This window comes from Euleptes europaea, chromosome 6 (genome assembly GCF_029931775.1).
Source record: "Euleptes europaea isolate rEulEur1 chromosome 6, rEulEur1.hap1, whole genome shotgun sequence".
In the NCBI taxonomy this organism is placed as follows: Eukaryota; Metazoa; Chordata; class Lepidosauria; order Squamata; family Sphaerodactylidae; genus Euleptes; species Euleptes europaea.
The window spans coordinates 81,108,644-81,132,684 of NC_079317.1; the positions used below are offsets into that span (position 1 = coordinate 81,108,644).

Here is a 24,041-nt window from a genome sequence, read left to right on the forward strand (position 1 = left end):
ATTAATTATTATTTGTTAATTAGCATTATGTACTAATTTATGATATAGTGGTCCCTGAAGAAGGCATTAATTGCTGAAACAGAAAGATCACCGGGCTTCTGTTGAGAACAACTGCACTACTGAATTGCTACTCTCAAGAAGCATATCTGTGGAAGAAAGGGAGGTTGGCACCCCCTTTCATGGACTTACCTATAATACTGCTATTTGTTTGTAACAAGGCATAGTCCTCTCTTTGGTGTTACTTTTAAGGCAATAATCAACAATACATGTTTTTGCCTATATACTATCAGTGGTGGATATGTTATTAAATACCACTACTTTATAATCATTGTGTCTAGCTTGTGAAGTGCTGTTTCTAGTTTGCTGAGTATCCTACAGCACGCTAACCTTTGTTTACCAAACCTCCAGGTGGTAGCTGGAGATCTCCTGCTATTACAACTGATCTCCAAGCGACAGAGATCAGTTCCCCTGGAGAAAATGTCCATTTTGGCAATTGGACCTTAAGTCCCTCCCCTTTCCAAATTGCGCCCTCCTCAGGCTCCGCCCCCCAGATCTCCAGGTATTTCCCAAACTGGGGTTGGCAACTCTAATGATCTGAGGTCAGCTGCTTGGAGCTCTACTCTGTATGAAGAGAGGAGCCTAGTGAGAACACAGAATATGCCCTCCAAGCCATGGCCTTCACACTTGGGAGCTCCCTCTCCAAGGAGGCTCTTATGGCTTGCTTTGGAGATATATAAAGGCTATTTGGTAATAGGTGCAGTGAATTGATTCCCTAGCATGGCATTGGTCTTTTTGATTTGTTACTGTTTTATAGCTATAATTTTGGTGCTGCTTGGGTTTTGTTTTTTTAAACAATTTTTTTACTTTTTATATATAGGGGTACAGAAAAAAGAAAACCAGGGAAAAAAGAATGGGGGGGAAAATCAGAAAAAGATACATGTCTGTGTCCAAGCTTCCATGTGATAATACAGGCATGCACCCTTCATCAACTTTGAACTTAAATTGTTGGTTTCTAATCCTAATTATTAGTTTATCATTCTTCTATATTACACAATAAAAGCAAAAATAAAGGAAAATTTGGAAGCACTTATTTGGTGATTAATAATAAGATAATAGCTATTACGATAGAATTCATACATAGACATTTCTATATCCATTGAACAAAAACAACAAACTTCAAATGCTAAATACTGGCTTAGCATACTGCTTTCTGCATATTAAAAAACAAAAGCACTTAACACACTTGAATATTTATCATATAATGGCTGCAATTTCAACTTGAACTCATCTATTTTGTTTTTGGTTTGTTGCTTTCTTTTTATTATTTCATATTGTGAGTATTTTACTATGCTTTTAAATTCTTTTAAGCCACCTTGAGTAGTATTTTAGTAGAAAAAACAATATATTTTTGGTAAAAGTACACAATATGCAGCCTGATTTCTCCCAGATCTTTTATTTATGAACTGCTGATAGTTGTACAGCGCACTTAGCTTTAAATCCCTCAGCACAATGGGAAATAAGGCAGCCCTAGCTTTTCCTTTCTGTCCAGTCTCAGGTCTAGTGTCCATTCCTAGCCCACTGTGTAGCACATCTGGTCTCATCATAACAGGTGAGGGAGGACAGCAGACAACCAGATGGGGAAACAGTGGTTCTGAAAAGCATGACTGATGTGTTGTTCACACTGGCAGATTTAAAGCTATGTTTCTTTTACCGGTATCTAGTTTGCAAGACAGGCTTCCTAGACCAGAACATTGGGTCTGCCACATAATACTTTGCATATTTTCTGTTCAGGGGAAGAGGTTATTGACAGCATATCACTTACCGGTACCTGGTTATGGCTGAATCTGTATTTTATCTTTCACAGAATTCCATTATGCAGTAGGTGTTGTAATATGATCGGCAGTGACCTGACCTTACAGCTGGAACCTATTAATGACCCTTGCTGCATCTGTCTCAGAATGATTTTTAGCTTTGTAGTAGGAAGATGAAGAAGTTCAAAATTAAAATGCATTTTAAAACCTTGTAAAATGAGTGCTTACTAGGCTTACTTGGTAAAATGTTAAAGCATGTAGTGCATTCATTATATTTTGTATTGTATATGATTATACTGTATTTTGGAGTTTAATATAATCATATTTCAACTTAATTTCTTAGCTAATGCTTCTCTTTAGTCTCAGGTGAATCATCCTACTGTCAGTAATGAAACCTATCAAGAACGCCTGTCAAGATTAGAAGGTGACAAAGAATCTCTCATATTGCAGGTATGTATTATACAGCACCATCAACACATTCTGGAATTTGTCAATGTGCTCGATATTTATTTTGGACGTACATTAGCAATGGAAGAAAAGACACATCTATAATACGTGTACTCTTTTTAAAAAAATTGTCTAGCTACTGAATGAAAAAAAATTGGAGCTATGAAATCCATATATTTTATTCTTTTTCAAGTGTTGGATTGAATTCAGACTAAATTTTTCATAAGAACAGAACTTTCTTGCTCCCCTCTCCCTACACCAACCCCCCTGATTGCCATGAAATCTATCTCCTGGAAGAAAGGGGACCTGGAAGAATGACATGAGGTCTGCAGCGGGGAGGGGATTGGTGAAAATGGCCAATTTAGTCTGGATCCAATCCATTGCTTGGAACTTTTGAAATAAAACAGAGTCTTGTGCTACACCCCTCATAACTGTAATGATGTCTGTAGTCTGACTTTGATCTAAAAGCCCAGTATGGTTATTTAATTGTTCTGGATTACCTAGCCTGGATTGGAAGTCAGAAAGGAGTGTGGTGAATGTTCTTTGAGTTTCTTTTTATTGGACAGGTGTTGGAGCAGTTGGGGGGGGGGATCTGTATTATGGAGGATCTACTGCTAGTTCTACTTCGGCACTTTTTAATAGGTTACTTATATGTGACCGACTGCAGTATGGTTACAGCTGTCTCATGGCTGCTCCCATGTGAGTCCCATGTGAGAAATTGTGACTATTTCTGCTATTTAATTTTGCTATACCTGTGTTATTGATGAGGTAAGTTTAAAATAAGTGGTAATTAACCCAGAATACAGATTACATATTACGGAACTGAAGAAGTTGGTCGTTTACAAATAGACACATACCCCTCTGATGGTTGTGCTGTTGCTCTCCCAGCTATCTGTTTTATTTTGCTTTTGCTAGGGTTTTGACTGTCTGATAATTCACTATTCTGCAACCTGTCTTTTAATTTCCTTTTAATTCACTTGGTTGACACAAGAGGCAGGGGAGAGATCAGTTTACAGATATCCAAACCAACATATGCATTAAGTCTTCCAGGAGCCTTCTCTGCTAACTGAGTGAAGCTCTCTCTTCAGAGCAAGGCCAGTGTCAAAACATTTTCATTTCCAGACTTCTGGTTATATATTGCAGGTAGAATTTGTCTGCATGTAGAAGTTTGCAAATCACCTGGGAGATGCTGCATTGCCCAGTTTAGATGGAGCATGTAAGATTCCTACAAAAACAGAATGTATATGTCAAAGTCCCTCAAGAGGTCATAAAGCATGCAGGTTGCTCGGAAGAACAAACAAGTCCCTCTCTTCAAAGCCCCTCACCCCAGCCAGGTACCTGATTAAATGCAATATGTGTTTTTAAAATTTAATCACACAGAGTAATCAAAGCTGTTTATATTAATACGATAGAAAAATTCATACTATAAAAATGATGACACATAGGTGCAAAACATCTCTCTCACTAACCCTGCCTTCCAAAAGAAACTTCATAAAATAACCCTACCATCTTTCATTTCTGCTCACGCTTCGTGTGATTTGACATTATATTACAGATAAATGAGTAAGATTATGCAAGCAATCATTTATTACTGATAAAACAATATTTTAATTATTTTGTATACACGACCATAATGATCTGTGGTATGCCACTACTGTTTGTGTAAAGTGCCGTCAAGTCGCAGCTGACTTATGGCGACCCCTTTTGGGGGTTTCTTGGCAAGAGACTAACAGAGGTGGTTTGCCAGTGCCTTCCTCTGCACAGCAACCCTGGTATTCCTTGGTGGTCTCCCATCCAAATACTAACCAGGGTATGCCACTATTATCAATACTAAAATGTATTGCTTGTGAAAAGAGGAAACATATGCATCCTTGGAAAGCAGAATCTACATATTGAATTAACTGTATGTCTGAATTAATTGGATGTCTTTACGTCTGAAAAAAGATACTGACAAAAGCATAATTACTACCATGTTTTTCCTCTGCTCTTAGCCATAGGGATAGCAAAACAATTGATCAACTGCTGATCAACTGTTTGTAGGTTTTCAAGTGGAGACTGCTGTTTCCCCTCCATCTACACTACTCTGTTTGAAGGATAAAGGTGTTAGGATCAGCTAAACGTATTGACATAATGGAAGATTCATTTAGATGATGTACTAGGAAAGAGCTAGTGGGAGCCAAATTGGGTAATGTTACCTAGACGTAGGGGGCAAGAAGTCCCATAAGCACTGTTTCATCTCAGATCATCTTCCCCTAATGAAAAATCCTTTACTTTGATAAGAATCTGCAGATAAAGGGGCCTTAAGCATGGCCTAAAACATTTATATCACTCCTCCCTCCCACACACACACTTTAATAAAATAATATCCAGGCTGAGGAGAATTTCTGGAGAATTCAAAAGTTTGCATGCTGTTGATGTTTTGGTTTGTCCTACTAAATTTATTATGTGGCTTTTATGTTTGGATTTTTCTTTGTACCAGCCTAATCTCTGTCTATTTTACAATCAGCAGTTACTATTAAATTTCAGCAAAAATGTTCCACAGGAAGTTCTTTACAGCATAATACTTTGCTGACACTATATAAATTATCTCTCACTCTTTGGTTTTGCTTTGCAAAGCCACACATTATTCTTTGAAAGAATTTTGCCTACAACTGTTTACAAATACTTGTGTGTGACATAGGTATCCTGATATGCGTAGGAAAGCCCTCTTTATTCCAGGTTACAAAACCTTTGTAAATCACTAGAGATGATTCGTACTCTCCATAGGTGAGGAGTCACATGAAAGCCTGTGTTTAGATATGACTTGGCTGGCTTTGCAGCGGCTTTCTTCCTAAATGTAGCTTACATGAAAAAAGCCTACAATTATTTACTTTCCCCAAAGTACGAAAGGTGTGCCTCGCATGACTCATACCTCTGCAATGTTTCTTTTCAGATTTTTATTAATACCAAACTTTCCATAAAAGAAGGAAGGAGACATGCATCCTTGGCAGATTTTTGAAGCTTTAAATTTACAGTTTAGAATAAACTTGGTTTAATCAGACAGATTTCTGGAGTTGGTGGTTCATGTGTTTTGCTACCATACAGAACTGTTAGACAGTATAGTTTTACAGAAAGTGTGCAAAGGTCAGTGTCAGGGCCATCTTAACAGCATTGTAGGCCCCCGGGCAAAGCAGCGCACTGGGGCCCCTACCTACTCAACCACTCACAGGAATAAAAATGTAAGTGGTCGATAAAATTAAAGATATATTTATTGGTGCTTCCATAATGAATAAGTCCTTTCTTACATTATACTTTGGTATTTATTCTTAATCCAAACCCAAATTAACATAAATATTGTTCATTATCTTTAGTAAAACACTTGCTAAATATGCAAGTCACAACATACCGTACATAGATTAGCGTGGGGCCCCTATACTTATGGGGGCCCCGGGCAACTGCCCAGCATGCCCATGCGTTAAGACGGCCCTGTTCAGTGTTTTCACCTTATATTTTAGCTGATTTCAAGTAAGGTTCATTTGTTATTTATTCTTCTATATGACATAGTTCATGTTGTTTTCTCTGGCAGTGGATGACACCATTCTTACAGCTTCCTAAGAGCTCATACTAATTCTTTCTTTCACAGCAATTTGTGGCCTGAACTTTTCATTCATGTTTTAGCTTGTAATGCTTGGAGTCTGTGAAAAGGAGAGCGTTGCCAATGTTAAAACATGTCTTTTGCATAATAGGTTTTTTTAAATACTTACAAAAGCTTCATTGATAGGCGAGTTATTCTCCTGTTCCTGTAAGAAGTAAAGTAATTGGTTGGCTTCCTGAAGAGTTCTTTCGTTGATTTTGTCCCTGTTCAAGGAAAGAAGTACTGGCAAACTCTGAAAGGGTTGTACCTGTTCTGAGTCTATTTAAAATATTCTTTTACAAAGGCTTTTTTTCCTTCAAAGGTTATTTATTGTAAATACTAGCGCATGACCTTCAGTGATCCTTTTCATACACGTTTTTCTAGCCTCTTTTAAAATCCTTTTTTGTTTTAAAATTGGTGCAAGAAATGCAGACAATATCTTCAAAGCATAATATAGTGGATATTTCAAGGTAAGAATCATATTGTCCTTTTGAAAATAGTCAAGTATTTAATAGCCTCTGATGACCCAGTGAATGTAAATGAGGTGTGTTCAATGAGAAAGCCACTGTGGAGTAGAGGATAGTGTGTTAGGATTGACCTGGGGAGACCTGGGTTCAAATCCTTGCACATGAAACTCACTTGGTGACCTGGGTTCATTTGCTCATTTTCAGATAACCTACTTTGTTGTGAAGATGGTAAAGGGTTGCCCCATATCCACCACTATGAGGTGTTTGGGTGAAAGGTGGGATGCAAAAAATGATTAAGGGTGGGCATATGAGTTTGTTCTTCTAAAATGTTATCTCTCTTTAATTATTAATTTCCCCCCAATTACAGGTGAGCGTTCTCACAGACCAGGTGGAGGCACAGGGAGAAAAAATCCGAGACCTTGAAGTTTGTCTCGAAGGACACCAGCTGAAGCTTAATGCTACGGAGGAAATGCTTCAACAGGTAGAGATCTGGAACTGTTATGGAACTGTGTACCAAATCTTTTGAGTAAATGGCTGGAAATTATACATGTCTCCAGCCTTCATGCAAATTGATTTTAAAAAGCAACAACCGTATTTACTTCCTTGGGGTGGGATATGTTTCAGTTCTATAGCCCTATAAGCAGTAGGTATGTAATAGGATACCGCTGTGTGTATTATTCATTACAGCCTGACAGAGAAAAGCCAACAAGCAGGATCAATGTGGCTGGAAACCTGTTAGACTGGTTAGTTCTCTAGAGGTTAATTCGGTAAAGTTGGTGGCTTAGAAGCAGTTTCTGTGCAGTTTGGTTTGAAACTGAATAAACTTTCAAGGTTAAAATAATCAAATGTAGGAAGTTATTGATATTAAGAGCTCTCTGTGCTGCGAAAAATGTGTGTCAGCTGGTTCCTTTCTCGTAGATACGGGCTGCCAAAAGCTACAGCTTTATAGGAGATCTGGATTTGCTTTTTTGCTTCAGCAGGCAAAGAGGGAACAGGTGTGGAAGTAAAAGTGACTTTCTGAAGTGTCAAGGATTGGCTAGTTGATTACAGTTCTTGGTGCCTGTAAGCTTGAAAGTTTAGAGGTGCCCATTGAACTTAATGTAATTAAGTGCCTGATCTTATCCTTTGTTGAACTGAGCACAAGGCTTTGATCTCTCTCTCTTGTTCTGGCACTGATAGCCGAATGTGCAATAGTGGGAGCTCCCAGTCCTGTTTTCCCATGCATTTCCCCCTTCACATTTGATAGACATATGTAGTCAGAATGCTCTGAAACCTTTTTTCTGTAATGTATGAAAGTAGCCTTTATTAATGAAAGATCACACAGTTGAAGGAATTCGATAGTATCCACTTCAAGAGAGCCAGCGTGGTGTAGTGGTTAAGAGTGGTGGTTTAGAGCAGTGGGCTCTGATCTGGAGAACTGGGTTTGATTCCCTACTCTTCCACATAAGCAGCTGACACTAATCTGGTGAATTGGGGTGGTTTATCCACTCTTCCACATGAAGCCAGCTGGGTGGCCTTGGGCTAGTCACACTCTCTCTGCCCCACCTATCTCACAGGGTGTCTGTTGTGGGGAGGGGAAGGGAAGGTGCTTGTTAAGCTGGTTTGATTCTTCCTTAAGTGGTAGAGAAAGTCGGTATATAAAAACCAACTTTTCTTCTTCATTTAAATTTGTGATGGCAATCCCAAGTATTGAGGATAAGCCCCAAGAAGTCTGTTTGCCTTCTCTGAGTAAATCCAAGCTTCTTTCCCTGCTGTGAACACACCAGATAGCCTGAGAAAAGCCACATTCTGTCTGCTTTAGTCCCGTATCTATAATACAGGGATCATAATACAAAACTATTTTACATGGGGTTGTAAGAGCCATAACAAGATAATGCACGTGAGGTACTCTGAGCATTCTTCAGGGTCCAGCATGGAGCAGTAGTTAAATGTCATTTATTTATTTGTTGGATTTGTATGCTGCCCATTCCTGGACTAGGTCAGGTTCTGAGCGTCTCACAATACCTCAGATACAATTAAAATAAACATAATCTACAATTAAAATTAATTTCATAATTTAAACTTAAAACCAGGCACCCTCAACCATAAGCAGTATAAATAAGTAACAATGACGGGAAACCATACAGAGGGAGCAATATAATCCAGGAGAAAATGACCAAAAAGAACAAAAGGGAAGGGAGGGGAAGGGAAGGGAAGGGATGGGAGACCAGCAGATGGAAACTATTGCTGTCCTCAACCATATGCCTGGCAGAACAGCTCGGTTTTACAGGCCCTGCAGAACTGTTTCAAGTCCCGCAGGGCCCTGATCTTGGTTGGCGAGGCATTCCACCAGGCCGGGAGCAGAGCCAAAAAGGTCCTGGCCCTAGTTGAGGACAGCCGGATGCTATTCGGGCCAGGGATCGCCAGTAAGTTCTCTCCTGCTGAGCACAGTGCTTTTAAGGGGTGTATTGGAAGAGGCGGTCCCACAGGCACGACAGTCCCAGACCATTTCGGGCTTTAACGGTCAATGCCAAAACCTTAAACCTGATCCGGTACTCACTCTGGAGCCAGTGCAGCTGGCAGGGCACTGGTTGGACATGTGACTTCCATGGGGTCCCCGTAAGAACCTACACTGCAGCATTCTGCACTAGTTGAAGTTTCCGAAGCAGCCTTCAGGAAAGCGTGGAGCGAGTTACAGTAGTCTAATCAGGAGGTGATCGTTGCATGGATCACAGTGGCTAAGTCAGGGCGGGAGAGGTAGGGCACCAGTAACCTAATCTGTTGAACTAGAACAGGGCCCCTGACCTGGTAGCTCAGGCTAGCCCAGTTTTGTATAATCTCAGAAGCTAAGCAGGGTCAGTCTTCGGTAGTAGTTGCGGAAACAGGGTTGCTGCGTGGAAACAGGCAATGGCAAATCACCTCTGAATGCCTCTTGCCTTTAAAACCCTCTGGGGTCGCCATAAGTCAACTGCAACTTGACAGCAAAAAAGGAGGGGGAAGTATAGGGGGACACCCTGCCCTTCTCTTTCAGCTGAATTTGCCTCACAGGGCTGTTGTGAGGTTAAAATGGGGAGTGGGGAACCATGATGTCAGCTTTTCTGCTCCTTTAAATACAAGTCTATCAGCTTATTCCACCAGGTGTGTCTGGGTGACACCCGCCTTCCTGTTAGGGGGCACTTTTTAAAGAAATGAATGGATTACATTTCCCTACAGTCACATGTCTTCTAGTACTATGTGTTGAATTCTCATAATAAACTATTGTCCTGCCTTTTCATGTATCCAAATCAATACGGTTTTGCTGCCTGTAACTTACTGTCAACGGGTTCTTCACAACACTTCTCTCACTTCTTAATTTGCTGTTTGATCATTGCATATTTATGCAAGTTTGGATTGTACATTTTAATTCTGGCTGTTGCCAGTTTAGCTACTTCTTTCTTCCTAGTTGCATAACATTTGAACTAAGCAAGCAGAAATTAAAGAGGTCTCCAGAATGGCTAAGCACATGTTTTATTTTCATGTTCTAGTTTGAACTAGCAAGCTTTTGTTTTCAGTGTAGTTCTTCGAATGCAGGCTTCATCTATCCTTAAAACCCTGTGGGAACTCAGAATAATTTCTCTTGATCACATGAATCTGCCTTATACCGAATCAGACCCTTGGTCCATCAAAGTCAGTATTATCTACTCAGACCAGCGGCAGCTCTCCAGGGTCGCAGGCAGAGGTCTTTCACATCACCTACTTGCCTAGTCCATTTAGCTGGAGATGCCAGGGATTGAACCTGGGACCTTCTGCATGCCAAGCAGATGCTCTACAACTGAGCCACAGCCCCTCCCCTCTTTTGTTTGATAATACTGGAAGTAGAAAGTATTTGCAGTTATGAATGTTCAGCATGTTCGTGCTGTTCTGTTTTCAGTATGGTGATTCATATTTCTGGAGGCTTGTGGAGAAAAGAAACCTGTCTTCCACTATGTTTTTTTTTCTTCTTGTTTGCCTCTGTTTACAGCATTTGCTCCATCGATCTGCTGTTACTTTAGTATTAAGGTTGCCAGCGGCGGGAAGTTTTGGGGCGGAGCCTGAGGAGGGCAGGGTTTGGAGAGTAGAGGGACTTCAATGCCATAGAGTCCAATTGCCAAAGCAGCCATTTTCTCCAGGTGAACTGATCTCTATCGGCTGGAGATCAGTTGTAATAGCAGGAGATCTCCAGCTAGTACCTGGAGGTTGGCAACACTATTCAGTACTATTTTTTTTAAACTTGGAAGGCTGTCTTTACTACATGATCCCAGCCAATTAGGAATCACATAGTAGATGTTATTTCATAGGTCCATGTGGCAAATAAACAAACAAAGTCTACCATTGGCCATCAGAAGGTAAGGGAGGGAGAAAATTAAATAAAATTTATGGAAAGGGAATGTTGATGGCTGGGGCTGCCAAGCCCCAATTAGGTGTGGGGAGTCCCTCACCCCCAGGTCTTGGTGCCTGCTGCTGCTCTGCATGGCAGTGAGGGAGAAATAAAGGGAGGAGAGCAGCCTTTTGCATACTTGTCTGAAGTTGATACGGGAAGTGCCAAGTGTAGCTCTAGGAATTGCCTGGAACTGCATGGTTTTACAATTGCCTGGAGGGAATGGAGAACCAATACCATGAGATAAGTGGCCATTGGTACAAAATTCATGCTGGGCTGGGGAGAGGCAGTGAAAATAGCATCAGAAGCTGTGAATTGGCTTGCAAACCTCAGTATTGCCTGCTGGCAAAATAACTTCAAATTCGGAAGGGGGCACGTGCTGGCATCACAATGTGTGATGTCACTTCTGGAAAAATTTGGAAGTGACATCATGGGGTGCACTAGGACTTGCAATAAACTCTATGGCTGGCACACCTGTCCTTGCCTCCCAAATACTCCTTGTTATTGTAAAGTTGCCAGGTCCCTCTTGGCAACCTATGGGAGGTTTTATGGGCAGAGCCTGAGGAGGGTGGGGTTTGGTGAGGGGAGGGACTTCAATGCCATAGAGTCCAGTTGCCAAAGCGGCCATTTTCTCCAGGGAAACTGATTTATCTCAGTTGGAGAACAGTTGTAATAGCAGGAGATCTCCAGCTAGTACCTGGAGGTCGGCAACCCTATGTGATTGCCAGCTGTAGCCTGGCAACTTTCAGAGAGGTGAGGTGTGGAGGTAGGAAGAAAGACTGGGAAGGCAAATTGTACTTTAATGCATTGTAGGTGGAGAGGGAGTACGTTACATATAGAAAAAGGATTGATTAGTTTGTAAGGAAAGGGGGGAATAAAGGGAAAGGGAGATAAAATAATGCAGCGAAGAGCTAGATAAATGGATGTGAAAAGGAATTTTGGTGTACCATATGGTTTGTCTTAACCCAGACTTTGGAATTCTGTTTGCTTCATTAATCTTGGGGTTAATTCTTCTTTGTCAGTATACAAGTATGCAAAACAAGTGGCGTCTCAGCCTTCCCTCCCACATTAAAAAGGAATGTTAATTAAGTTGTCCTAAAATATCAGAATCCTGTTTAGCATGTACTGGTTTTATTGAAATGATCAAAATGTTTGGAATGCTTTGAGTTTTTTTCATTATTGACGGTTTTCCTTTTAAGCAAGTGTCTGAATATAGTCAGCTAAGTTTTATTTTGGTGTTCCTAGTGTCCTTCCTAGTATAGACTTTATTAACATTCTTCCTCTAATAAACCTTTCTATGCAATGTAGTTGTGGAACAGTTGGTGTGACTAAATTTACAGGGTAATTTTGGGATATGGCTACTTGCCAGGTACTACAAGGGTCCTTTCCTCTTTTGCTTTCTACAGCCTCCTTTTCATTCTCATATACTTGCGGCAAATATCTCTCACATGGTTTGAAATCTGGCACTGAGGCTATAGGAGAAAAGTAGCGTCTCCACCTGACTTGTAGAACTTTCTCCATAGCCCACAGCAAGCACTATAAGGTTGCCAACCTCCAGGGGGTGACTGGAGATCTCCAGCTATTGCAACTGATCGCCAGGCGACAGAGATCAGTTCACCTGGAGAAAATGGCTGCTTTGGAGGGTGGCCTCTACGGCACTTTATGCGGAGGCCTCTCCTCTCCCCCAAATCCTCCCTCCTCAGGCTCCTACCTCAAAATCTCCAGGTATTTTCCAACCCGGAGCTGGCAACCCTAAAGCACCAGCATGTCATTTGCATGGTCTATGGAATTTTTTCCTTCAGATGGGGGGGGGGGATGCTTAATTACTCAGCAAAGGAGATTGTTCTGTTCCCACTGCACTTGCAAACACCCTAGAACATGTAGAACTGTGTTATTCTGTTGGACCACTGGATCGATGGTAGCTATTTTGTGGAAATGGTAGCAACCAGCAAGAGTCTGGGGGGAACAGATGGCATGATGGTGATTATCACTTCTGGGAAACCCCCAGAAGTGATCTCATGCCCCTTTAGGAGCTGCTGGCAAAACCATTGAGTTTCTGACCATTTCTAGAGCAGCGTGATGTCACATCTGGGTTTTCCGTGGAAGTGACATAATGCCATCCTACTGATGGCAATTTTTAAAACTTTTTTTTTTTTTTTGGCAGCTGACAGAGTGGTGACAGGCAGTGGGGGTTGCCAGCAGGAGACCTAGCCACCCTATAGTGCCCACTGTTCTTTATCAGAAGTACCCACAGGCTGAACAGCATTGGGTCTAGACCAGGGGGTCCCCAGACTTTTTCAGCCTTTGGGCACCTTTATAATTCTGAAAGAGGGTGGTGGGAGCAACCTAAAATGACTGCTGCAGGAGGCACAGCCAACCCCAAAATGGCCATGGTGGGAGATGAAGACACACACGCCCAGATGAAGCGCAAGTGCAGAGGACAAGCAAAGTAATTAAAACAACAACAACACTGGGAAAGAGGAGTGTGTGAGAGAATAAACTAATACTGTGGTGGCAGCCGCTGCCAAAGCAATGCATGGTGTAGAAAGCCAGCGTGGTGTAGTGGCTAAGAGCGGCGGACTCTAATCTGGAGAACCGGGTTTGATTCCCCACTCCACATGAGCGGCAGACACTAATCTGGTGAACCGGGTTGGTTTCCCCACTTCTGCACTTAAGGCCAGCTGGGTGACCTTGGGCTAGTTGCAGCTCTCTCAGCCCCACGTACCTCACAGGGTGCCTGTTGTGGGGAAGGGAAGGAGATTGTAAGCCGGTTTGATTCTCCCTGAAGTGATAGAGAAAGTCGGCATAAAAAAACCAACTCTTCTTCAATATTACTTTAATCTGCACAGCTAATTAGATGCCCTGCAGGGCAGGAGCCACATCTGGCCCTATCCACTTTCTAAAAACATTTGTCAGGCACCAGGTTGGGGATTCGTGGTGTAGACCAGCACTTTCTGCTCTGATGAGAAGCAGTTCTCCAGTATCCAAACACAGAATTACATGTTGTGCAGACTGGATCTTTGAACACTTTTTTTTAAAGACTTCAAAGCAGCCATTGGCAGGAGATGAAAGAATTGGTTCCGGGGGGTTGTGCTACTGAAGTCGTCTTCTACTACTGCTACTGCTACTACTACTACTCTTTTTTTACATGTTGCAATTACTATATTGGATCCTATGGTACAACTACACGGGGGATGGGCTGTGGCTCAGTGGCAGAGCATCTGCTTGGCATGCAGAAGGCCCCAGGTTCAATCCCCGGCATCTCTAGTTAAAGGGAATAGGCAAGTAGGGGATGTGAAAGACCTCTGCCTGAGACCCTGGAGAGCCACTGCCGGTCAGAGTAGACAGTACTGTCTTTGATGGACCAAGGGTCTGATTCAGTATGAGACAGGTTCATGTGTACACTAACTGAATGCCTTTTCATCAGTGAAATGAATCCCCCCCCCATGCAGCCTCCACCTTTGAAAACAGAATACTGATAGACCTGTGTGTGAGTTATAGTTCTGAACACAGAAGCAAGTGTGTGGGGATGTATTTTACATTTGGTTCAGCAGTAGTGCATTATACACACAGCGCCAAACATGAAAACTCCTCCCACACGCATTGCTTCAGATGCAACAGGAAACATACAGTTTTCTGGAAACGCTGTCGAGTCAAAGTGCATTGTGGTCTGTGATGAAATGTGGGCCTTGGTTTTTCACTCTGGTCTGTAATCAAGGCTCATCATATTCTTACCTCTGCGTTGTAACTGAAACGTCGCCAATAATTCTGAGGTTGTAACTGATACTTTGTGTGGGACTTTTATTTCCTGCTTTCCAGCCAAAAAGATTCTGAAGCTGGCATTGCATCGAGTTTAAAACTTGCACTGAATCCTGTTAGGATCTGGCGGTATTTGAGTGATATTTTAGGAGATGAAGGTCTTTTTTTCTTGTACTGTTTGTGTGATGTTCCCTTTTTACTTGCAAATCAGGAATAGGGTACTCACTCAGGTTTCTGCTGTTCGCTTCACCCAGCAGAGACAAGTGTGTTCAAAACAACATCCATTTATTAGCAAGGATATATACAGGGATGGGAGCAACTAGTTTCGGGACAAGGAAGCTCCTGCAGTCTGCAGTTCTAAATAACAAATAAAACTGACTGAACAGGGACTCCACCCCATGAGACTAAACCAACACACACAATTATCAGAGGGGAAAAAACAATTGTTCCATTGAAATAGATAGAATAAATGCACCTCGGTGTATTTACTTCATTTATACCCTGTCCTTTTCCCCCAGTGAGGACCCCAAGTGGCTTACCTTCTTCTCCTCTCCTTGATTTTATGGCAACTAGGGTTGCCAACTTCCAGGTAGTTTATAAGAATAACTCACTCTACTGTAAGTAGTGTTGATCAAACAAGACAGTAGTAGGCAAAAATAAACAAGCAATAGACGAAGATAGCAGTTAATATAGACAGCAAAGCAATCACTGTAATACAATGATTGCAACAAACATAAGCAAACAAGCTAAGCAACCGAGGTTACAAAGCGAAAATAGCAAAAACAATGTGGCAGAAGCTGATAATAAATATACAAAAGTTCGTGTAAGGCATGGAGTTGCGTTCTAGTCAATTTCAAATTCTTCAGGCAACGGAGATAAAGGTGGTAACACAGCTCCGGAAGTATTCCAGCATTTTCACTACAAAAAGTAGCTTCATCAGCCACAAGGGCTTAATTGTACAATTCCTATGATAAGTTTGGAGCTCCCAAAATGGGCTGCTATCATTTTAGGTTGCTCCCACCTTTATCTCCGTTGCCTGAAGAATCTGAAATTGACTAGAACGCAACTCCATGCCTTACATGAACTTTTGTATATTTATTATCAGCTTCTGCCACATTGTTTTTGCTATTTTCGCTTTGTAACCTCGTTGCTTAGCTTGTTTGCTTATGTTTGTTGCAATCATTGTATTAAAGTGATAGCTTTGCTGTCTATATTAACTGCTATCTTCGTCTATTGCTTGTTTATTTTTGCCTATTACTGTCTTGTTTGATCAACTTCCAGGTAGTAGCTGGAGATCTCCTGCTATTACAACTGATCTCCAGTTAATAGAGATCATTTCCCCTGGAGAAAATGGCCGCCTTGTAAGGTGGACTCTATGGCAGGCCCCGCCCCCAAATTCTCAGGCCCCGCCCTAAAAATCTCCAGGTATTTCCCAACCCGGAGCTGGCAACCCTAGTAACAACCCTGTGAGGTAGGTTAGGCTAAGAGTGTAGCTGGCCCAGGGTCGCCCAGAAAGCTTCCATGGCAGTTTGGGGTATTCAAACCTGGGTCTCCTAACCTCTAGATTGCACTGAAACTGGATATTTTTTTCCAGGGGCTGTACATGTTTCTCAAAGGAAGTACATGTTGCTCAACTGAAGTAGTTACTGTTGTCATAATTGGCTATGTGTGTACCATTGGGCTTAGTTTCTGTTTGGAACCATGTCTGGTCTGAAGGCAGGTTTTGTGATGCTAAGCAGGCTTGAGCCTGATCAGTGCCTAAACAGGAGAATTCATTGATATATCGCCTTGGAACTTCATGTAAAATAAATCAGCTTTGGGGTATATGCTTAATTTCTCAAGTCATGTTTCCTGACTAGATGCTACATCTTCAGTTATGGAAGCCCTCTCCCATCCCTACCCCAATATCTTAGGCTGGTTGAAATTATTCAGTGGCAATGCACTTTGCACATATTCAGGTCTCTGTTGTGTTATCTCTAGGGTTGCCAGCCTCCAGGTGGTGGCTGGAGATCTCCTGATATGCAGGCGACAGAGATCAGTTCCCCTGGAGAAAATGGCAGCTTTGGCCATTGGACTCTATGGCGTTGAAGTCCCTCCCCTCCCCAAACCCTGCCCTCCTCAGGCTCCACCCCCCAAATCTCCAGGTGTTTCCCAATCCAGAGCTGGCAACCCTAGTTATCTCCAGTAACAAAAATAGGTTTGGGCTTCAGCCCTAGTGAGCTATGCCTGAAACTAATCTTTAAGTTATATGCCAACTATTCAAACAGCCAGTCATCTTTCAAGTTCAGCGTGTTCTGTTTTTCCTTGGCTTCCTCATGTGTAAACACTGAACTGAAAGCCTGTAAAGCACTGCCTATTACGATGCAATCTTGAAATGGTGCAAGCCAGCCACATTCTCAGCTGTGTTTTGACTTAAGTGAATATCCTGTTTCTACTGCAGCTGACATACAACTCTTGTAAAATGCTGCGCTTGTACTACGGGTGATCCTTGCCGAATTTTGCTAATCAGGTAGTACTCTCTCCTTATTGTTTCCGAGTTACTTTAGCTAAGGGATGAGAAGCACCAGCATTGTCAGAAGTATATTTCCCACCGAGTATGCGTGAAATGCTGCTGTGTAAAGAGGGAAATCTTTTAGGACTCTTCTGCTTCATTATACGTCACGATTTTCTGCTTGTTGAAAGGGGGATTGGCCTGTGTGTGTGTTTAAACTATGATATAAACTATGCTTTTCAAGCTATAAGGCTACAATGATTAATTAACTTCCTCAAAAAATGTAAATGATTCTATTGTTGAATTTTGAGGCTTTGCTGCTGCTCAGTTATGTTTTCTTTTATGCTCAGATACCATTGGGAGTATTAAATGTTCTTTCAATTTAACAGTGAATGTGATAACTTTTTCCTCTGTGGCTGAGAAATGAATCCATACGTAGTAATATGATTCAGACTTAATACGTGGCAAGATTTTTGCTTGTGGTGTATGTAACATAATGTTTTGTGTATGATTAATAACTTTGGATCTGCACATTTTTAGGAAGGAATTTTCTACCTACTTTTATCTTCTAGAAAATAGCACATGTACAGTAGTAAAAAAAAGGTAAAGGTCCCCTGTGCAAGCACCGGGTCATTCCTGACCCATGAGGTGACGTCACATCCCAACGTTTCCAAGGTAGACTTTGTTTGCGGGGTGGTTTGCCAGTGCCTTCCCCAGTCATCTTCCCTTTACCCCCAGCAAGCTAGGTACTCATTTCACCGACCTTGGAAGGCTGAGTCAACCTTGAGCCAGCTACCTGAAACCGACTTCCATCGGGATCGAACTCAGGTCGTGAGCAGAGCTTTTTGACTGCAGTACTGCAGCTTAACACTCTGCGCCACGGGGCTCCTATGTACAGTAGTAGGAATGATAAAATGGTATCCTTAAAACATAGTAAAAAATACAGATTATATTTTGTATGGCTTCCTTTTTGCTGCATCAGTATCCAACATTCAGCTCTGCACATGACACGTATTATCTCTTCACTTCAAAAGCAATAATGCAAACCTGAACTTTTTCTTCTTACAGTCCATATTTATTCAAGCAGCTTTTGCATTGCATCATACTGCTGAAATACTCTGTAATATCCCCGTAACAAAGGGGGTCATATTCTACTTATGAACTCCTCATCTGCTTGAAGATGGAAATAATTACTCCCACATGTTAGCGAATGCACTATGTTATTTTCTTCAAGCTGTACTTTTATATAATTTTAGTTCGGTATACTTTCAGGACCACAACCTAATCTGTTTAAAATTAGAACAGCACCACTGAAATATAACTTGGACCTTTCCTTCTGTTTTTAAGTCAGTGTTTGATTTGTGATGGAATGACATGCAGTCAAGTGTGGTCCAGACCCCAGTGTTAAACTTCTCTTATTGCATACATTTTCATCATTGACAAAGCAGTACTATGTAGAGTTACTGCAGAAATCAATGGTCTTATACTGGAGTAACTCTACTCTGCATAGGATTGCACTGAAAATTCCACAGATGTGCTGTTCATACTTGTTGTATTGTTTCATGATGTGCATTTCTGTTTCTAGTAGAGTTGCCAGCTCCAAGTTGGGAAATACCTGGAGATTTTGGGGCGGAACCTGAAGAGGGTGGGGTTTGGGGAGAGGAGGGACTTCAACGCCATAGAGTCCAGTTGCCAAAGCAGCCATTTTCTCCAGGTGAACTGATCTCAATCGTTTCGAGATCAGTTATAATTGTGGGAGATCTCCAGATAGTACCTGGAGGTTGACAACCCTAGTTTCTAGGGCTTTGATGAAAAGTGAAACTGGGGACCAATCCCTGGATGAATGTAGAGTTTAAATCACATTTTCATATGTACATGTGTTGACTGTAATTGAGAATTATCCAACTTTTATATAAAGAAAAATCAAGTTTGTAGCTCATTTGTATGTTCACTGTAACTTGTGAATTATATCTATAAGGCTGCCAGTATTAACCCAGCTCTTTCATTCATTACCCCCTTATTCCCTCTTGCTGTAAAATCACCAACTTTTTCCCTGAAGGAAGAAAAGCAGCTTGGGAGTGGAAAGACAGCTGTGAAGAGGATGGGGTTAAGCAGTTGTGCTTTCTGTGTTTTGTTTTGGTTTTTTAAGAAGAAGGGGGGACATGCTGGCAACTTTGTAACACACGGTTTCCACTTGTCTAACTTATAGAAGAGGAAGAGTTGGTTTTTATAGGCTGACTTTCTCTACCACTTAAGGGAGAATCAAACCGACTTACAATCACCTTCCCCTCCCCACAACAGACACACTGTGAGGTAGGTGGGGCAGAGAGAGCTCTAACAGAGCTGTGACTAGCCCAAGGTCACCCAGCTGGCTTCATGTGTAGGCGTCCGCTGCTCATGTGGAGGAGTGGGGAATCAAACCCAGTTCTCCAGATTAGAGTTCACCACTCCAACCCACTACTCTTAACCACTACACCATGCTGGTAGTAAAGTGTAGGGTAACAAAAACTCAAACCTGCTTACAAATGTTTTGAACAGCTATCAAAGTTTGCCTCAGCTTCCCCCCCCCCCCAAGTGCTAAAAATTGGCATACAGTGAAGTAATTATTCTGCTGCAGCAAAACTACTCTATTCTGGCTTGGAAATGCCTTCCCTTTTGATGTTTATCTCTCCATATTCTCCCAAAATCTTACATAATTATTTTTCTTTATGGTAATAAAGACAGACTTCATTGTTTCCATAAAATGTGGCAGTGTAGCTCTTAAATCATATTTTGTAGATCATTGAATGTTGCAAACAAATGGTTAAATGGGGGGGTCCAGGGGCCTTTTCTGTTGATGGCGGAGTGAGTGCACGTGTTCTCTTTTTTTCAGGAGCTGCTGAGTCGAACATTGCTGGAAACTCAGAAACTGGACCTAATGGCAGAAGTTTCAGATCTGAAGATTAAGTTGGTTGGGATGGAAAAGGAACAGAGCGAGTACGAAGAGAAGCATAGCAAAGCGGAGGTAAGCCCTGCTTTGTTGTCTTTGTGATTTCAACTCATTTCATTTCCACTTTATGTCTTCAAAGCCTGGCCTCTATCCTACCTGTGCAAAATGGAGCTAAGAGTACTGGATTTCTGGCACAGAAGTAGTGAAAGGGCGCTTACTGTTCCCTCCAGCCTCTTCTCTGTTTCCCCTAGCAGCCCAGGAACTCAGGATATGCTAAGAACAGCAAGCCCCTGTCTAGGCTTGCCAGCTCCAGATTGGGAAATACCTGGAGATTTGGGGGGCAGAGCCGGAGGAGGGCAGGGTTTGGTTAGGGGAGGGACATCAATGCCATAGAGTCCAATTGCCAAAACGGCAGTTTTCTCCAGGGGAACTGATCTCTATCAAGTGGAGATCAGTTGTAATAGCAGGAGATCTCCAGCTACTATCTGGAGGTTGGCAATCCTACCCCTGTCTAGAATCTTTGCTGCATGGGAAACAGATGGTGGTGAAGCATTTGTGATTTTTAAACTTAAGTCCGCTCTTTTTCCCCTGTGAGTGTAATGGCCATGTTAAATCAAGTAAGATGTTTCCCACACACCTGTACTTACATAGTATTATTTAATTTGTTCTACTCATTTTGGAGTTGAAATGGTCTAACTGGCATGTTTTACTTCATCCTTTTTGCATGGTGACAAATGTGTGGGTCAGTTTTATGTCTTCCATGCACCCATGTAGGAGTGACATGTGATCAGCACCACAGCAGACCGTTTGGTCAGCCCCAAACCAATTCTTAACCAAGCTGTAACCCAATGAAGTCTGCTATGCAGTCAGGCCATCCCGGTGGTCCTAAATGTTATCATTCCCACAGTTGTTGTTTGTTCTTAAGAACTAGGTGTGCTTCAACTCAGTGTTCAGAGAAAAAGAAGTGGGATGGTTTTTGGTCCACCTAAAAGTAAGTTGAGAAAGCATCCCAACCCACTCTGAGCATTTAATTGGCTGCTGCGCTTGTTTCCTGAGTGATATTTCAAGGTAGTAAATAATAGTAGTTCTTCTAGGTATTTTCCATTCTGTGGCAAGTTTGTGTGGTTTCCCTGTTGCTGCCACAGCTGCTAATACAGCCCAAAAGCAATGGGATTTCCACATGGTAAGTTTCTCTGTAGTTTTTGAGCCCTTGTCCCTTGGCAGAAGATGTGTGTGTGTGTGTACACACACACACACACACACACACACACAATGGGCCTTTTCAGGTTGGTTGGATGTTTTTTTTAGGTAGAAATTGAATATCATTATAACAACTTGTGTATCAGATTCTGTGAATTCTCAGCTTTCATTTTTTTAAATTAAAAAATATGTTGCCTTTCATTGTGGAGATATAAGGGGAAAGGCATACATGTGCAGCAAAAGGAGAGGGAGACTTGCTACTTTAAAAAAAACAATGCTGGGAATTCAGAGAAGCTGATACAGACTCTTATGCTATAATAACATAACAGTATTCAGCTGCTGGTTTTAAAAAACAAAAAGCCCCCTGGGGAGGGGGAAAACGGCTTCCGTGAAAAATCCTAACTTTTCCACCCACGCAGCAGCCATGCAAGCTTTGCTCCAGCCTTCTCAAAACTTTGCATCAAAGTAGGTTTGAGGAAAAAGCTAGGGGAAACCCAGGAGATGCACAAATGCACCACAGTGTTGTGTGGAAGTGGGAGAGAGGACACCACTTCCCAACAACATTGAACCCAGGGAAAATAATACATGTGAGAAAAGGTCCTAGTTAATTTTCTAGCTGTGAATGCAAAGTGATACTATAGATGGTTCGATATTACAAATTTGGGATAAGAATAGGGATAAGAATTTGATTTCATTGTTACAAATGGAAATGGTCTCATACCTTGTGGTTGTTGTCTTTTGCAGAGTTCTCTTTTCCATACCCAGTGATTATAGATGTTCGGTCACCTTCTTTGCTTTCTTCCATGTCTCTCTGTAGTCTTCATTTTCTTTCTTCCTTTATTTTTATAGTCAGTAGTAAATCTGATCAGTGAACTGCAAGAACAGATGTGTAGACTGCAGTTGGAGATTAATAGTAAAATCCAAGAAAGAAAGTCTCAAGATAGGAAGCCAACCATGGCGACAATCGGTCCTCAAGACAGCACTGAATCAATGGCAGAGATCCCTACTCAGAAGAATTGCTCTTGGTGTGATGTATGAGAAGCAAATGCTTTGCTTGAGTCTGTGTTTTGCCCTGTTTCAGAGAGCAAACTTAACACTACTAATTGGAGACTTGCTGTGATCGATTGGCATTAATTTGTGTGCTTTTATTAGGCGGTGTTTAACCAAAAGGCAGATTTTGCTTGTCTTGGATCAGCATGGTTTAATCTGGACAGCGTAGCAGAACTGATCGTGCCTCCAGTTTTAAATCAGTTCTTACTTTAGAAGAATTTTATTGTAGGAACATAAAACTTTCTCCCTATGAACGACTACACTTCAGACAGAAGAACTGATTTTCCTGTGCCTACTCTTAAAACAAAAGATAAGTCTAGATTGTTATGGTGGTCCACTTTGATTTAGATCTATTCTGGCATTTATTCAGTGAGACTTTGCTGTCCTAAATGGAAGTAGGCTTGTGGATTGATTGTGTTGTTCTGTGGTGGTGTACTCAGGATGTAGCTTATGGTCTGCACAGAGGATTTGTTTTAATACACAAGAATGTTGATATCCATGCTCGGTCAAAACCCAGGAACCTTAGGAAAGCCGTGGCAGTGCTTTTGCTGAAGTCCTTAAAGTTCAGAGTTACAAAATGTTCAGAGTTACTAAAATACATGCTCACAGCACTTAAAAACATATTTTCCACAAAGGCCCACATTCTGCAGACACCAGAGGGCGAGAGGGCTTTAAAAGGAAAGGGTGGAAGTTTCCTTACTGTTTGGATTCTCAAAGATCAACAGAAGATCCTCAAAATCTGACAGAAGATTATCTAATTGAATTTCAAAGGGTAAGAAGACATTGGATCCCAGTTGAGATGAAAGTGTGGGAATCTAATCGTCGCTTGTTCCAGGTCCCTTCACTGATTTTTCAGCTTCTGTTTAATAGCTCAAACTCTTTTACTTGTGGAAATGTAAGAAAAAGGAAGCAAGAAGTACTTTACTGAGCTTATCAGCAAGATGTGACTATGCTTCTGCTTTCCAGTACACCTTTAAAACTAAGATTTGATTCTGTGGAAATTATTCAATATATTAAATAATATTTTTAGAGTAGGTGTTCTTAGGATGACCCTGTATCTTTCAAGCCTTGGTAAAAATGTCTGCCTACAGGCCTGCATATAAGAAAATCTTAAAATCACAGGCTCCTGTTTTTTGCTTACTGTGTGCCTTCTGAGATGATCAAGTGAGTGAAAAAGCCACAATAAAGACTGCATCTTGCATGTTTAAATCCCTTATGTTTTGATCGCTTACCATTTAAACAAGCTTTTCAGTAAAGGCTTTCTGGAATTTATCAAACAAACCTTAACTGTGTTTGTTCAAAAAAAAAAAACACCACTTCACATTGTCAGACTGCAAGCTGCTTTGGTTAAGCTGATGAAGTTGAACAGAAGAAGAATGACACTGCTATGCCCAACATAAACTCACTGTAAGGCTTGTTTCTAGCTCCATTTAAGTTGCAACCTTGTCTTCAGCACATTTAGCACCGCATTTTACAGAAGCATATTTTAATAGGCTCATATTTGATTATTATTTTTTAAAAAAACAGTATTTTTTCTGTCTTTTCTTCCTTTATTATTTTGCCTGCTGTTAAACGAATCGCTAATATTGGCAGCATAATATTGACAGAGGAACCAGGATGAAAATAGATTCACCTCCCCCCCCCTCCCAAAAAAAGTTATATTCCAGCACATATTAGTAGCAAACTCCATTGTGTGGTTGTGGTTTGTGAGACTTTTTTTTAAAAAAAATCTCCCCTTCCCCCAGCTTCTATTAGTTCTACTATTAGCCATTCTTTGTCAGGAAAATGGCAGGTGTGTGTGTGTGTGTGTGTGTTTGTTTGTTTAAAGGGACTGTGGCTCATTCACCCAACTTCCAGAGCTGTCTGCTTTTAACGTCTTTTTTAACTCAGTGGGAGTAC

The 24,041-nt window shown here is 41.4% G+C and overlaps 1 protein-coding gene across 1 annotated transcript in view; it reads left to right on the top strand.

Moving 5' to 3' along the window:
- Positions 1-24,041, top strand: part of PPFIBP2 (PPFIA binding protein 2) — a 126,992-nt gene that overhangs the window by 47,630 nt on the left and 55,321 nt on the right. The window contains exons 3-5 of the mRNA XM_056852133.1: positions 2,172-2,261; positions 6,706-6,819; positions 19,836-19,967. Of these exons, the coding sequence (XP_056708111.1) occupies positions 2,172-2,261; positions 6,706-6,819; positions 19,836-19,967 (336 nt within the window). The remainder of the gene's footprint in view (positions 1-2,171; positions 2,262-6,705; positions 6,820-19,835; positions 19,968-24,041) is intronic.